The sequence below is a fragment of the Ambystoma mexicanum genome, chromosome 2p (assembly GCF_040938575.1).
Source record: "Ambystoma mexicanum isolate Mex_15411 chromosome 2p, UKY_AmexF1_1, whole genome shotgun sequence".
In the NCBI taxonomy this organism is placed as follows: Eukaryota; Metazoa; Chordata; class Amphibia; order Caudata; family Ambystomatidae; genus Ambystoma; species Ambystoma mexicanum.
Genome location: NC_090923.1, coordinates 1,024,145,438 through 1,024,161,792, shown reverse-complemented (window position 1 = coordinate 1,024,161,792; position 16,355 = coordinate 1,024,145,438). Strand labels below are relative to the sequence as shown.

Here is a 16,355-nt window from a genome sequence, read left to right as displayed (position 1 = left end):
AGAGCAGCGTAGTCGGCTTGGCGGAGAGAGCGGTACGTGATAACTCCTCATTAGGTGGCCATGAAAGAAAAAGATTGAGTACCTTATTGACGTCCCACAGCTTGTTATAGCAGGCGGAGGCGGCACCGTAAGCCTAATGCCCTTGAGTAATCTGCAAACGAGGTGGTGTTCTCCCACTGGGACTCCCTGAATGAGGTTGTGGCTTGGGAAATTGCCGAGCGGTAAGCTTTGACTGTCCTGTACGCGAGACCCCTCTCAACCAATGAGGCTAAAAAATTGAGGATTCTCTCTGTAGGCTCTGAACCTGGATAAAACCATCGATCTTATCACCAGGACCTCCAGGCGCTCCAAGAGTTCGAGTACCGTCTGAGGGTATCAGGGGCCCAGCTCTCCTCGATGAGGCTGACGGCCTTGAGGGACATACCTGGAGCTCTCCAACTTGACCTGAAATCCTCCAGGCTGCTAGGATCAATGACCCACTGAGGAGAAGGGGGTGACGTTGACCTGACGGATCCAGTAGGAGATCTGAAAAGTGGGGTATAAGGATTGGAGAATCTGTGGAAAGTTACAGAAGAACTGGATACCAGGTCTGAGAGGTCCAGACTGGGGCTATGAGGACCAGCTCTGTTCGCTTCTGACGGGTCTTCGCCAGGGTCCTTGCTATAATGGTAAATGGGGGGGGGGCATAGTGGATCCCCTCTGTCCAGTGCTGCAGGAACGTGTCCGTCGCAGTCGCTGCTGGATCTGGTCTCCAGCTATAAAACACTGGTAACTGAGTGTTGAGTCAGGAGGCAAAGAGATCCTTGGACATAGGGCCCTAACTTGTTGGAGGCAAAGGAAGATGTCTCTGTTGAGCCTCCAGTCGCTGTAATTGACCAAATGGCAGGAGGGCCAATCCGCTACCACGTTCGTGAGACCTGGGAGATACTCCGCTGTGACGGAGATCTGGTGTTCTAGACAGAAATGCCAAAAGTCCTTGGCAGGTTCTGACAGAGATTGTGATCTCGTGCCACCGAGATGATTGATGTATCTTACTGCGGAAATGTGATCCATCTTCAGCAAGATACAACAACTCTCTCTGTTGTGGACCGTGAAAGAACCCATAAGGAGCTCTAGGCAGTTTATATGCATTTGCAGTTCTTGGGGAGACCAAGTTCCAACTGTGGCCCCAACCGGAGCGACTGGCATCAAACTCAAATACAATATCTGAGGGTGGATCCGAAGAAGGCTCTGCCATTCCAGGCTTCCATGTGAGTGAGCCACCAGTTGAGCTCCGTTCAGTGTCAGACACTGAGAGTAAGAGAGGCTCCGCCTTAAATGTTGACCTTTCAGCCTCTGTAGTTCTCGGTAGTGAAGAGGACCGGGAAATATTGCCTGGATGGAAGAGGATAGGAGACCTATTACTCTTGCTAGTTCTCGAAGAGATATGAAGTTCCTTTGTAGGAGTCTGCGAATCTCCCGTTGGGTGGAGTGTATCTTGTCTGCCGGGAGACGAAGCTGAGAGACCTGGGTATCCACTACGAACCTTAGAAGCTCTAGATTCGTGGATGGACAAAGGATCAATTTCTCCCAGTTTATAAGGAAGCCTAGACTTTGTAGTAGGTCTATGGCCAGCCTGGTCTGCTCTTCTACCAGTGCTTGAGATTGCGCCATGCAAATAATGTTGTGCAGGTAGATTATTAGCTTGACGCCTTTCTCTCTCAGATGAGCCACTACGTGCTTTAGAAGCTTGGTAAAAGCCCAAGGTGCTGAAGAGATCCTGAACGGTAAACTCAGAAATTCCCTGTCTCGATGTTTCCATGAAAACCTCATATAGCTTACATGGGCCTGATGTATGGGCACCGCGAGGTAAGCGTCCTTCAGGTCTAGACGCATAAACCAATCGTTTGCTCTCAAGATGTCCTGAGCATGTGTATGCCCTCCATCATGAAATGTCGGTAGACAATGAAATCGTTGAGAGCCCTTAGATTTATCACTGGGCGCACTTTCTGCTTCCTGCGGACTAGAAATATGGGGCTGTAGAAGCCGCCCTGGCTTGAGCAGGGACGAATTGCCTGTTCCAGGTATAAGCTTTATATTTCACTGACCAACGCTACCTCGTCCGCTATGGACATTACTATCGGGGTGGGGTGACAGGCTTGAAAGGGTTGCGCAAAGAATTCTAGGCGCAGACCGCAAGCTGCATCCCTGACCCAAGCATCTCCTGATAAGGAGTCCCATGCATGCACAGAGAGAGCTAGTCTCCCTCCTACGGGGGCTTGCGGCGCTGGTGCTGTTATAATTACACTGACCTGTGGGTTGTTTCTGGGCTGGATATCTGGTGACTTCTCCAACCGCATCCTCTTCCTCGCCCTCTCGAAGGAAAGAATGTGTCTGAGCGGTCTTGCCAGGCATTGTGTTGGGCTTTGGGCTGTTGAGCTCTTCTATCAAAGGAGAATCGGCCCAAAGAGCGAACTCGTCCGGCCCTGGAAAAAAATGTTGATGAAAAAACTATTTTGATGGAGGCTTGAGCCTTATCCAAGGCTGTAAAAGTACCAACAAATTTTGACATCTCCTTCATAAAGGTATCGCCGGAAAGCACACCTTGGGCTGCGGCACCCGACTCGGTGTCCGCTAGTTCCCGGAGTTTAGCGTCAATCTTGAACAAAATGCCTTTCCGGCGTTCGGCTGATATGGCGCCGCTGGCGTTTCCCAGCATACAAATTGCTCTTTGAGCCCAACCTGATAGAATTAATGGGTCAATGGGGTCGCCTGTGTTGATGGCAGCTTCAGCTAGGTCCATCATTTTCGCCAGAGGACCGGTGACGTCCAGGACCCTGTCCTGGCAGGACCTCCAGGCACGGTCAATACCCTTTCTTGGATTTTTACATTTTTGCTCAGGAAAGTGATCATCTTGGAGTCTAGCTTCGGAGTTAAAGCCACCCTCCCTGGAACCTCAGGGCGAGGACATTCTGCTCCGAGTCTGGCTCTGACCTCTTTATCCAGAGGCTTACGCAGCCTGGCTTTGATATACTCCATTGTTCTCGACGACAGTTCCCAGTCAGTAGATCTTGGATGCACTATATCCTCTGGCGTAAACATCCCTCTAGAAGGAGATTTTTCTCTGGTTGATTTCTTGGGGATGGGGGCTGTCGCAATCCCCGAAGTTGAGGGTTGTGACCCGATGTCTGAACATCCTCATCTGAGGAGGTGGGAGACTGGTAGTCAATATCATATACTCCTTTGCCTTAATCGTTGTCGGTGCCCTGTGTCTATCCCTCTGGGCTCGAGGGTCTAGTACCCCTGTTGTCTTCCTCGGGGTAAGAGGATCCATCGAGGAAAGGGGTTTCCTTCCTGTTTAGAAAGGCCTTTTTCAGCCTGGAGAAGGCGTCCGAAACGGCAGCAGTGGCAGGTTCTGGCTGGTTCAGTGGGGGTCTGAGAGTTTGTACTCTTACGAGCCAGAATACATCCCCCATCTAACAGGTGCTTTCTCTTTTGTGTCTTTTTCCTCCCTGGCAGGGCGGTCTCTTGTAGGTGCTCTTCATGCTGTCCAGGTGCTGCTGAATTGGTAGGAGCATCTCTGATACGGCCTTCTTGATGCTGGTCTCCACCGAGTATCCCAGTACCTTTTTTAGGCTGTTTGCCATTGCCACTGCATCGTTCTGGTAAGTATCCTCCTCATACTCAGACCAATCCTGGTCTGCCTGAGGGGAGTACTGAGCTGCCATAACTTAAACTTATATAGCACCTTTCACACTCTTCTTTATTTTTTATTTTTTTTAATTCTCTTTACCTTTTTTTCTTTTTTTCTTTCTCTGGGGGCACAGGACGCCTTCCCTCTAGCCCACTGTAACAGGACTATATGTGACTGATCCCAGTTCTCAGACTACTTGTGCTGTCCTGTTATTAATCCTCTTTTCTACTTTCTCTTCTTTTTAAAGTCTTTTTTTTTTTTTGGTAAAACAATTGAGAGAGACTGGCATAGCTTCTGACTCTCGCGAACGCAAATCTGCAGTGAAATCTAACGGAAATGCATTTGCGAGTGCCAGAAAACAGAGAAAAGGACTGGCGATTTCTAAAGGTCCCCCTGGTGGTCGCGGATGGCACCGCGGCCACGAAGAAGACCAAAACTGCTTCCCCGAGCCTCTGGAGATTCGCGCCGGGTTAGGGAAGCAAGCGGAATGCTACGCGAGGGTCTGCTGAGGCAGATCCTTGAAACACACAATAAATGGAACGCCTAACCGCCGTATAACAAAACAAATAGCTTTCGGAATTTCGTTACTTTCTCCGACGCCAGCAGGAAACAGCTGGCGTCGCAGACATTCAACGGGAGCCGAAAGGGACGCGAAAGGCGTACCTCAGGCGAAACGCCTCCAAGGCTTCAAAGGTAACGTGACGATCTTGTTAGGAAACTGCAAGAAATTTAACAATGAAAAGCATTCAAATACAGTTTACATAAGCAGAAATATATAAAAAAAAGTAAATAACAGTCTTAGACCATGAATGTACCTATCTCCTTGCTGTGAGCAGCAAAGAAAGAGGAAGTTACATCATGTTCAGGACTGTTTGAGGGCAGCTGTGTACCTATTGGTGGACTTGTGTCACATGTTGGTGACCTTTGGTGAACTATGGTGTGTCTGCTGGGAAATGGAGTTTTTTCTTCCTTAACAGACAGTTATAGACTGAACTTTGTTTTTTGTTTGTACTTTCATATTTTTTGTTGATATTTTACTGCACCTTGGTTATGCATATTATGTGCTTGCAGTCAGGTGCACAAAATACTTGCTGCTGTGCTTCTTTCATATGTTAAAATAAAAGAAAGAGAAGCATAATGTGAGCCTCTGTTCTTGACGTAGAATTGTTGTGTTTACTTGAAGACAACAAAGCTTGAACTTGTTCTTGCTGCAGGAGTTGTAACATACTATTTCTTTTGATCAAAGTGTATGGCAAATCATCCTGACAAAAACAATTGTTGTTTACTTGAACAACACACCAATTATCGACACTTGCAACAATTTTCACACCCTTCCAAAAATGGAAAAGCAGGAGGTGCCCCAAATATTGAGCTACTCAAGAGGATCCAAGGATAGCGTGAAGGTCTATCTACAGCTACCTGTGTCGCACTAGTGCTAGGTATCGCTGGTGTGTCGCTTATCTAATAGCAGACAGGATAAGAAATGGAAAAAACAATCTGCAGCTCAATAGAGTACTCTGGGTCAACCTCCTGCCAATAGTCATCATACCTACTGAAATGTGTATACAGCGTCTGACAGAACAGGCAGTTTAAAATACAATTTCAGTTAGTCTATTAATGGCAGTAACACAATTTTAAAGACACAATATTAGAGAAAGATTGTCATAAAATATCCATATCACTTAATCAACACTCCTAGGGTTACTTACAGATACTTTTCAAAGGCCTGCTTAGTTGGTAGTTGCTCTGGCATGGATTTCTTCGGCTTCTCTGGGCAGTCAGCGGTTTTGGCACCTTTTCAGCAGCACCAACAAAGGACACGATTCTAGCGAATGGCCGCAAAAGTCACCCTTTTATACAAGATTCAATTATAGTTACCCCAAGGCCACCAATCGTAAAGATATGCACCAAATTGGCAGGGGCAGTCCAGTCATAGCAGGCTCAGGCCAACACATTTGCCCAGCAAGAGACACACGATGGATCCATGGATGTGGACTGGGATGAGACAGTGGCAGCCTCCACACTCACTCACTCACACACACACCGTCCCCCCAACTTTGATCACAAACGCCTGAGTTTTCCTAAGGAAAGGTCTTAACATGCATGCAATATCTGGCCCTGAAATGGCAGAAAGATGGCCAAAGTACAAGATAGCCAAAGATCAGACGAAAATCTTTTGGCATGGCCGTTTTACAGTATTTGGTACTCTGAACAGTATTATGCATAAGTACATAAGAAAGCAGCAATAAAAAGTTTGCTGCCACCATCCCGTCTTGTACAGATCAAGTTAGTAACCACAGAGTTACAAAAAGCAAAGCTATAGGGATATACAGTGTTCCTACTGCACTTCACTGTAAGGTAATATGTGCCGAATAAATAAACCAAATTCTCCTGCACTGAAAGCCATAAAGACTGGTCTGTGTTGCGAAAAACAGATGAGCTTAGCAAGGCCAGTGGACTTGGCTTAGCTAGCCTCCAAAATATGAACATGTTAAAAACAATAGCAACAAGTTCAGTGTCCCATTGATGTCTATGGAATGAAAGCAGCAATGGTGGAGTTCTTTCTTAAGATGTATTGAACAGCTCTACCATAAAATGCATTGAACAGCTCTACAATACCATAGAATAAGAGTCAACACTAAACGTTATTGGCCAAGGTTCCCCCAACCAGCTAGGACAGTTATTGACGCAGAAAGCACATTGCTTACTTTCTGGAATGTATGGGTATGCAAGATGATAAAGCAATGCTAGATGTTTCCTTGGATTATTTGTAAAAGAGAAAACCCTGAATACAGTATTTGTTAGACTTGCACTGGTGGTTGCCAGGAGGAGGATATCTGCATTGGACGATGCCAGTTTAGTGACTGGATTAAGGATACAGTCAATATCAATGCTACAGAAACTGGCTTTAATAATGTACCCAATTGACGCAGAGATCTATGCAAGTCGTTTAAATTATACCTGACAATTGTAGAATCAAGTCAGCAAATATTTTAGCTGCCACAGCTATTAAAGCTATGGGTCTGAAATTATTAGGGTTGTTGATGGGTCCCTTTTTGTGCAAGGGAATGATGATGGAGGTAAGCCAAGAAGAAGGAATCATTTTATTTCTGAAAATTGATTGAAATATCTCCAAGTGTATTTTTGCCCAAAAATGTGGGTCATCTTTGATAACACAAGGGGGCAAGCCATCAGGCCCGGCACATTTGGAGCCTGTTAATTTATAAATTGCTAGTAGTATGTCGTTAATTCCCCAAGGACATCTATCTGGAATATTACAGCATTCTGGAGGTCTTTCAAAAGAACTGAACACTGCAGGAAGAACATATTTATGGAGAAAGAACGAAGTCCATGATATTCCATCGATCGCAGAATCAAGTTCTAAATTCAGAGCTTTGTCAGTTGTTCTGAGAAGTTTCCATATATCTTTAGTTTTACAATTACATAACTTCTCCACCATATACTGATTATGTTTTAGTGAGATTAAGGCTTGTGTTCTCATAATATCATTCTTATATTTGAACTGTGTGGTTTTTTTTTTATACAAATATAAATTTGCATCGAAGAGTAAAATGGACTTCCTTGCTTTTCTCAGTTCGAAGTTTTTCCTTTTTTTAAGCTGAATAATCTCCCGGGATAGCTGTGAAGCAGGGTTATTTACAGGCTCAATAGATTTTTGTAATGAGGCAATTGTGAGAAGGTGATTCGCAATCATCCTTGTATTCCATTGTAGGATACATTCATCCTCATCAGGGCATTTGCTGCAGCGCTTCCATAAGTCGCGATTAACGAGAAACAAAGGTTTTCTGCATGTAATGTTAATTCCAGTTGATAGAAAGCCTTTGTCTATCAATCTGAAAGAGCGCAAGGGTGGGATAAAGCTTTAGTTTTTTTTAACTGACCAGCCATCGAAGACATGATCATCAGATGATCACCCAAGTCTGGATCTAGTGTCCTCGAAAGAGATAGCATTCCAGACAACATCTTGGAGGCTACCAAATAGTCCATTCATTATGAATGTAGCCCTCTTTTCCAAGTAAAAGTATCATGTCTAACATCCGGTTGTACAGTATACATATCTGATCCTTTTAGAAACTGCATCCACAGTTTTCCTTTTTGTGTCGAAAGCGTTACATAGTTCTGTGCCTGAGTTTTAGCACTTGAATTTCTGCATGGGGTGTGTGTTTAAAGGCCTCTCAAGTAATTCACAAGCTTGAAGGATTGTCATGAGAGAGGGATTCCAATACAAGGAAATTAAAAAGACATTAAAGATGTGTAATAAATCTACTTTCATATCTACCAGGAGATATAAATCAGATTTATAAATCTTATTAACAGTGAAGTTTAGATTATTATTAATGAAAATAGCCAGTCCCCCAGTGGGTCTACCTCCTTCTCTACGTGTTGCACAGGGAACAAAGGAAGTATATCTACCAAAATGCAAATATGTCATAGAAATGGTTTCTTGAATCAGAAAAATGTGTGGAAGAGAATCTATTTTAGCTATCAGCAGCCATTTATTAAGGTTAATGAAACCACAACAGTTTCATGTAATGATCTTTAGCTCATTCAATTATGAGGATGCTTGAGATGGAATTATAGTAGACGCTGCTTTGATAAGAGGCTCTAACCATGTGAGGCCATTTAGCGCAGAAGTGAGAGAGGCGAATTGTTCCATAATCTGTTTAGATGTATCGGTATTAGTAAATGCCTGCTGAGAAATGTTATCTGATGATGCCAAAGAGGATGGTTGAAATTCAGGAAAAGCCATGGCCTCTTCTGTCAATGGAAAGGCAAACATTTCAAGGCACAACATGATTAAATCTGTTTTGTGCTCCCAAAGTAGCTTTGAAATAATTGGAGAGCATTGTTGCTAACATACGATTATTTTTTTGATTCGAAAGCCGAATAGATTCGATATCATTGGAGACTAGGCTACGGAGCCATGGAATCTTAAAGAGGGACTTCATTAAGAATGAACGATTAATGCGTTCCCTCCCATTTATATTTGAGTCACTCTTCCAGCCAATAGTGGCTTTCATTTTGAAAGGTATGTTGTTAAAGGACAAACGTATTGAATCGGAGATGGCTAATGGTTGAAATGCTCCCTCATTTCCTAACATTTTTTCGCGTTTTTTCATTAGACAAGGACTCTCCTCCAGGCAATAACACTGTTCCTGATGGAGATTTAGAGTCTGAGTTCACTAAGGACCCATTTGGAAGTTATCTAGCTTCCTCTGAGTTGATAGCTACAGGAAGTCCATTATTAGCTGGACAGAGTGCATGGGATAACTCGTCCAAATGATCTTTTAGATTCGGCATTATTCGAAGCTACTGGGAATTTATGAGGTAGAGATGCACGTGGGGAACACATAGTTTCAATACATATTTGAACATGTGTGGAAATTTTAGTAGGTCTTTCTTTGGGCGCAAAATATATAGCCAATTTCTCATCAGACATTTTCGGAGTAAAACTCTTTATGATGGGATATTTCCCTTCAGCCTGTCTCTCTGATTTCAGGGATTTTCCATTTTTCTTATTCATTATCTCCGGGAAATATGAAATCATATTTGCCTGTGTTAGGTTTGCAGTATTTAGGCATGGTAAAGCCATAAACTGAGTTTTTACCATCGCATTTGGTGAGCCCCGGCCTCCTAAGCTATTTGTTTGGCCTTTATTTGTGCTTGCTAACTGGCCAATATTTGTGTGGCCATTGTTCGGAGGGGTTATCTGCAGCACTTTTTTACTTTCTTCATTCAATTGGCTCAAATTTAGAGCATGGTCTTCTGAAATTGACCCAGGCTTCTGTTTCTGTTGCTTCATCATAGCAAGGCGACCTGTATTTTTATTCTTTCTGGCATGCTCTCCAGTAGACATACCTCTCTTTTTGTGCCTTCTTTTTAGTGGTGCCTTTTGATGATTTTTGTGGCTCTTCTAGATAGATGGTAAAAGCCTTCTGAGGAGGCTGTTGTCGTATCCTCTTCTTCGCAGATTACTTCCAACTCCTTTTCTTCTTTAATATCGGTGATGGCGGAGGGACTATCGGGAGATAAATCCTTCCGGTTTACCTCTGACTCGAGTATCTGAGCTGACTGTTGTATCTCTGGGAAATGCATCTTTGGATTTGTTTTGTACAGAAATTGTTCAATCTGCAGCAATCGGTCATGTTGTAGTTTTGCTACTTCAAATATATCAATGGGTTCACCAATAGCACCGTTATTGCATGAGTTTAACGGTTTCTTCAGTATTTGTGCAAATAAGGTGGGCGTTCTATTAGAGAGAAGGGGGTCATCTAATGTTTGAGTACCTTTATTCGATCTTCTCATATTTATATCAAGATTAGGGAACTCACGTTTTACTAACAAAGCAGCTCTTACAGGGCATCTAAATGAAATTTATGACAGGCCTTTGTTAGTTTATCTGTGTTGAGAATGATACTATTTGTTATGTCCTGTAAGAGCACGTGAGAGAATTTGTGGCCCCTATCGAGGAGGTTTAGAATTCTGGTGATTACTGGGAAGTCATGTATTTCTTTCTCTAATGACTCTGAAAGCTTCCTTACCGGGGCCAAGTGTATCTCAGGAGAATGAGATATGTTAAATACCGGAGCAGAAGTATTCATGTTTGCAGAGACTGATTTATCGGACAGAGATTTAGCTTTGTTCTCCTGCTTTGCTGTTGGCGAGCTAGTTGATATATAGGGAGCTTTAGGAATAAATTCAAGTTCACTTTGTGAAAAACCATGCCTAGAGGTAGCATGGTCCTTTGTGTTAGACTTGTGAAAGTGAACGTGTTCACGGAAGTTCCCAAAAGTTGAAACTAGTGTGGAAGGACCTAATGAAAGACACACCCGTTTATCAAGATCTGCCATAATGACAGGCGCAAGCATGGAAATATCTGGTAGGGGAGTAAACTTGTCTTCATGAATGTCAGCTGCAACTAAATGTTCGCTTTTTATAATTTCCTTTTCTGAAAACTGGTTGTGTGTAATATCTGCATTTGCCACTTTCAACAAGCATAGAGCGTTCATCTCAGGAATGTCATCAATGAAATTAGTTTTAGCAGTACTGTCAATTGAAGGGTCAACTTCATTTAGTTGCGCCGACATCGAAAAAAAGGAGCGTTTCCCTTTTAAAGAAGATGTAGGACTGAGGGTTGTTTTTTATTTTTAAGTTTAGATGGACTAGTACAAAGGTGCTCCTTCGAGGAAAGATCTTTAATTTTCTTTCCATTGTGTAGTATAGTCTCCATGTTGAATGTTAACTCCACCCACTAATTCTGGTATTAAAGTGACTACTCCTAAATTGACCAGAGGCTAAATATTCCAAGGGATATTTCCTTCAGAAAGGGTTTCACTCACTTTGAGACTACAACAACTCTCAAACATAATAAATCATTTTTTTGTGTTCACGCTAAGACAATAACTTTTGCCTCTTGCCTCTCGCCTCACCGCCAAGCAGCTTCCTTGTAATTATGTTCCAGCATACGAATATGGTGTGTTCTTTTGAGGTGACTATTTGGGTTAGTTACATCTCCCTGCTAGCCTTGCACCCTCCTGAGGTTACGCTGGACTGCTCGTCTACAGCTGCCATTAGCCTCATTGTTCCTTTTTGGGGGTTGGGGGACACTGTTCTACAATTGTTTGATGGTTACACACCCCTCACCAGACCGTTGTACAAAAATCTCCCTAATAGTCACAATCATTTTTGCTCGCCTTTTTAAATGCTTTTAATCCCCCACTACTCTGACCATTGTCTTTTCATGGTACTCTTCTCAGTGCTCCTTTAATGGCCTCAATCATTTCTCACTTCTTGCTTATTTATCCATAAGCATTCATTCCTCTTTTTCTTTTCTCCTCACTGCCATCTATCTTTGGGTCACTCGTCTACAACTGTTTTTACTTTGCAGGGGATTGATGCCATCAATCAGACCCGTGTGGTGGAGCTCCTGAAAGATGGCAGTCCCTCGGAGCGCCGACAAAGCCGAGATAACCTCAACGGGGGCACAGTAAAGTACGAGAATGGGACTGACAGCGATGAGGGCGCAGTGGAGTGGTCTGGGGTAAGGAGGTTGAGTCTGACCACATCCAGACACGCAGCCCTAACTTCAGACATCATACTCTTCTATTGGATAGTTGGGAGGAGCCCGATATCTAGACTTTCTGGCAAAAGTTTAGGAGACTTGTGTTTACTGTTCCCTGGCATGTCAGTTAGATGACCGAGTAGTATCTTGTAGCCACATCGATTTCCTAGGGGTCAAGGTGTGGGGTTGTGCAGTAATGTTCTGGCAATTTCTTTTTTCCTCTGAGTAATTTGGCCAAGCATTTCTGTTTGCTCCCATTCAAGTTATCAGTTTTGGGGCCTGCAGGATGGAAGCAGGTGGGGTAGAGGAGGTGGTTCTATTCTGCATTAGTGATATCTTCTGGAGATTCTGCTCATTGCGCATGTTTAGCAGTGGGCAGGTCATTAAGGGTGTTATTAAAGTATTCTTTTCTTTCCATAGGATGGCAGCGGAGCCCTGCGGAGGAGTGGTTCGTTTGGGAAGCTTCGGGATGCACTGCGTCGCAGCAGTGAGATGCTGGTAAAGAAACTGCAAGGCAGCACCCCACAGGAACCCAAAAATCCTGGGTAGGTGGTTGGCTCATGAAGCTCCTCCTTTCAAGGGAAGAATTGTGCTCCCTGCTCCTTTGTTCTATCCCTTTCCCTCCTTACTCATGGGATGGTATCCGCAGTGTCCCAGTATAGCAAAACGTTCATTGGGGGTGGACGTAGGGCAACATCTGTGACTGCCTCCCATGCCCTCAGCCTTCTGTCTTTGCAACTGTGAGACTGGACCAGCACCCCATATTCCTTTGCCTCATTGAGCCTAAGAAAGCAAAGGCAGGCATGTTGCCTATTTTTTCCAACAGCGCTCTGGGCAAGAATTTTGTTTTTGTGCCCAACCTGTTTTATTTTGGGGTCCTAGCACTGTGAAGGTATGTGTCCACTACTCCACTGGGGTTGATCTCGAAGTTCCCCCACTAATGAACTAACAAGCATGGTCTGAAAATATCTCATGCCCAGGCATGCTCCAATGTGTCGCTTTGACCCTCTAAGGTCTAAAGTGCAAGGGCTAACACATACAATGGTCTTCCACCTTACAACGGTGTCTGCCCTGATGCTTCCATGACCCTTAACAGAAAAACGTGCCATATATCTCCGCCCCCAGCCTACTCCCTCCTCCTCCTCCTCCTCCCCATCCATCCTACCAGCTCCCCATCCAGCTGTTTGACAGATATTGGCCCAATTTGTGTAATGACGTCTCGTGCCATTACCTTACAGGTTGAGCACCTGCTCCGTAGTGTTGCAGAGTGCCATGCTTGAATGGTTCACCAGTCCTATCTCAAACTCCTGGTAATTCCTAATTTCAAATATTTTTACCCTTCTTTGGCCTCTTGGGCCGAGGAAGTTCCTTCCCGTAGGAAGGTGGCAGAAAGGAATAGCACATGTGTACCAGGACAGATGCCATCTTTCATCACTAGACCAAAGAGGACGTCAATAGTGTCTATTTGCCTCCCTTCATAATTTCCACCTTCCAGTTCTGCTTAATTATTCTGAGCCTTGCAGTAACCTTATGGGGGCTCCTACCTTGCTGTGAGACGGGCACCCACTGCCTTGTGGAATGCGCACTGTTAGTACTACCAAACCTCCCTCCACATACTTGCTTATCTAAATGGGGCAGTGGGGGTCACCCGTTGAAAATGACAATTCACCAGATATAAATGATACCAGCTTACTAGAGGGTCACATTTCCTTTTCATGTTGCCTGATTTCAGAATCACTGTCTCTTACAGTAAGTTTAAATTTCCAGTGTTCATTATTTTATTGGGGGTTTTCTAAACCTTTCTACTAAAATTAGATTAAGTGCCTTGGGGATACGGCCAATGCCAAGTTCTTGAGAACAATGTTGATCACAAATTCTTATCACTGTAAATGGTTTCTCGGGGCCATGACAGTAAAAATGGCAAGACTTGCTGGATCCTGAGGTTGACGGCTAGGGACTCAATGGCAGGTTATGCATGTGATCAAGTGTAAGGTAGAAATTCCACTTTTTGCCCACTTTAGAAGACCACTAAATTCTTTAATAATTAATAATTTAGCGCTACGAACCCTCAGGTATCTGAGCGCTGCTTATTATTACCCACGGTGTGTGGTGCTCATTTATCCACCTCGGAAGGATGAAAGGCTGAGTTTGGCCCTGCCGGGATTCGAACCTGCGTTAGTAGGATCTGCACGAATGTCAAAGCGAGCGCTCTACTCGCTGTGCTACATGACCGGTTATCACTTTGATCATGTTATGTGATGCTCTCCCAATTTTTCCCCGGTGAGTTCCATCCATGTCTGGGTATGCAACTCTTATTGTCAAGCTTATTTGTATTGTTTTGAGCAGCTCGGACCTAGCTCGATAGCAGCAGTGCACTCTACATGGTGTGGCTGACCAGCGTATGGGCTGGCATCTTTTAGCAGTAGCGCAGTACTGTGAGGTACGACCGGTGTGTTGGTCTGTACATCCATTAGGATTAGTCCTCAGTCAGGTGGTGTTGAAAAAGCCACGTTTTAAGAGATTGGAAAAATTGGAGAATTGTGGGACCATTGAATACTGAGACAGAGTTCCAAAGGGCGAGTGCATGACAATTGGATTGTTTGCGGGTCCTTGCCCAGGTACCAGTAATATGACCCAGACAGATGTGATGTTTCTGGTCGAAAGCAGTCGACTTTAATATAGTGGCAGCATGAGCTGTAGCTGTTTAGCACAAATGAAGCCTTTCTCTTCCTAGTGGCTCTCAAATGGAGTCTCTAGTTGTTGTAAAATCCATCAGTCAGTAAACTGATTATTTTTTTGTGTGTGTGGGTTAAAATTGGAATTACCACATATGTCATTTACCTGATGTGAGGCATGGCCAGGTGCTCACAAAGGAATGTGTGGGGGTGTCTGGGCGTCATTGCAAGGGCCGACTGCCTGGAATTCCTTTGTAGTCCACACCCCATGAGTTTGCCCATGAAAGTTTGTGTGTGGTGGCCAGCACTGGTTGGCTGGTCCCCAGAGTTTGAATCATGCATGATTGATGGTCAGGGTTACCCTCTAACCTTTGGTTTGGTCTAAAGGAGGACTCTGCACTAGGAGCTTGATATTGAAGAATCCAAAAGAGATGACTAACACAAAGAGCACTGTGGAAGCACTGCATCAACATATTTTGAAATTCTGAAAATCCCAAAACAAAATCCATGTAAGGCTGTTTATTTCTTAGAGCAATTATATATGGTCATTTTAATATGTATCAGTAGACAGCCACCGGTCATCCATCCTTTACCCTGTCAGGCCCCTATCTCAACTATTAACATGGAACATTCCTCTGGCCAGCAAATGGAAGTTGCATGATGTCAGGAGTTCGATTATATCCTGAACCTGTTTGCTACTAACGGACATGCAGGATATAAAACATACTTCCCCGTTAGACAATTTAGGCAAACAATACGCATCACAGTATACATACTCCACCCGAAATGCTAGTGCAACCTGACTGGACCTCCCATGACCTGGTTTATATGAAATCTGAAGTGTGCCCAGTACTCCCTAGGTGCCTGACATAAAGCAATGGATAAGATATTCAAGGCCTTCCTTTTCAGCTTCCTGCTCAGGGAGTGTCCGGTTGGGTTCAGCGCAAGGGGACATGTCCATCCTTTCAATTGCTTGTTACGTCTCTGTTACTACCTATATCAACATTCAGCATCTAGCGAAGTTCCTACCTCTGCTATGCAAGGTGAGGAGATCATTCCCTCCTTGCGCGCCTCGCACTTGTATATTGACCTAATCATGCCCCACCTCTCTGTCTCCTGAGACCTACCAACCATCCGTGCAGGGGTGTTGCTAGGTCCGGAAAAGATCTGGGGCTACACTAATATCGGGACTGTCGAGACTCGGGGCTAGCTAGCCTTTTGGCTGTAGCTCCTGAGCTTCTATCCGGGGCTTAAACTAGTATTATTGCCCCCTCAGCCCCCCTAGCAACGCCTCTGCATCTGTTTTAAGTCCCTTGCTCACCTTTACTTTACTTTCACTACCTTAATCTCCCCCATATACTTTACGCCACATACGAGAATTTGCGTTACTCTGATCTGCCCACAAGCAGAAAATAGGTACAGCACACCTTCACCACCTCCAACGCTGGCCGCCTAATCCTACTTGGTCCAATCCACAACTTCCAGCAGCAGGCGACCAATATGCACCTACCTGCCCCATTATTTGCTCTTAGTACATCTGCCTAACTTGTGGACACTAAACGGCTACCGTTCTCCTGCATGGTATCTGGCATGGATTCACATGCTCATGAATATTCCCCGTCGTCAGGCTGAGAATCCTCAGTAAAAAGAAAACAGTTTCACTTTCACTTTATTCATTCTTTATTTTTACATTTGTAAAACTATATTCCTCCTCTAAACCAATCACTGTCCTCTGGGTCATACTGCCCCCATCCAATGACAATCCTCTCCCTAAGCCCCACCTCTGGCAGCCACCTTCAGATTTTTACTGCATGCTTCAGTGTTTGGAGTCCTTGAGTTGCTCTACAAGCTATTTGTACATTTCTTTGAGTTTTTCAACCCGAAAAGATCAGTTTTTGTTCCAAAGAACCGGTGTGCTCTTTTC

General features: G+C 44.3%; 1 protein-coding gene across 1 annotated transcript in view; it reads left to right on the top strand.

Annotated features, from left to right (window-relative positions):
- Positions 1-16,355, top strand: part of KLC2 (kinesin light chain 2) — an 854,727-nt gene that overhangs the window by 683,146 nt on the left and 155,226 nt on the right. Inside the window, exons 13-14 of the mRNA XM_069644886.1 lie at positions 11,583-11,735; positions 12,177-12,301. Coding sequence (XP_069500987.1) covers positions 11,583-11,735; positions 12,177-12,301 — 278 coding nt within the window. The remainder of the gene's footprint in view (positions 1-11,582; positions 11,736-12,176; positions 12,302-16,355) is intronic.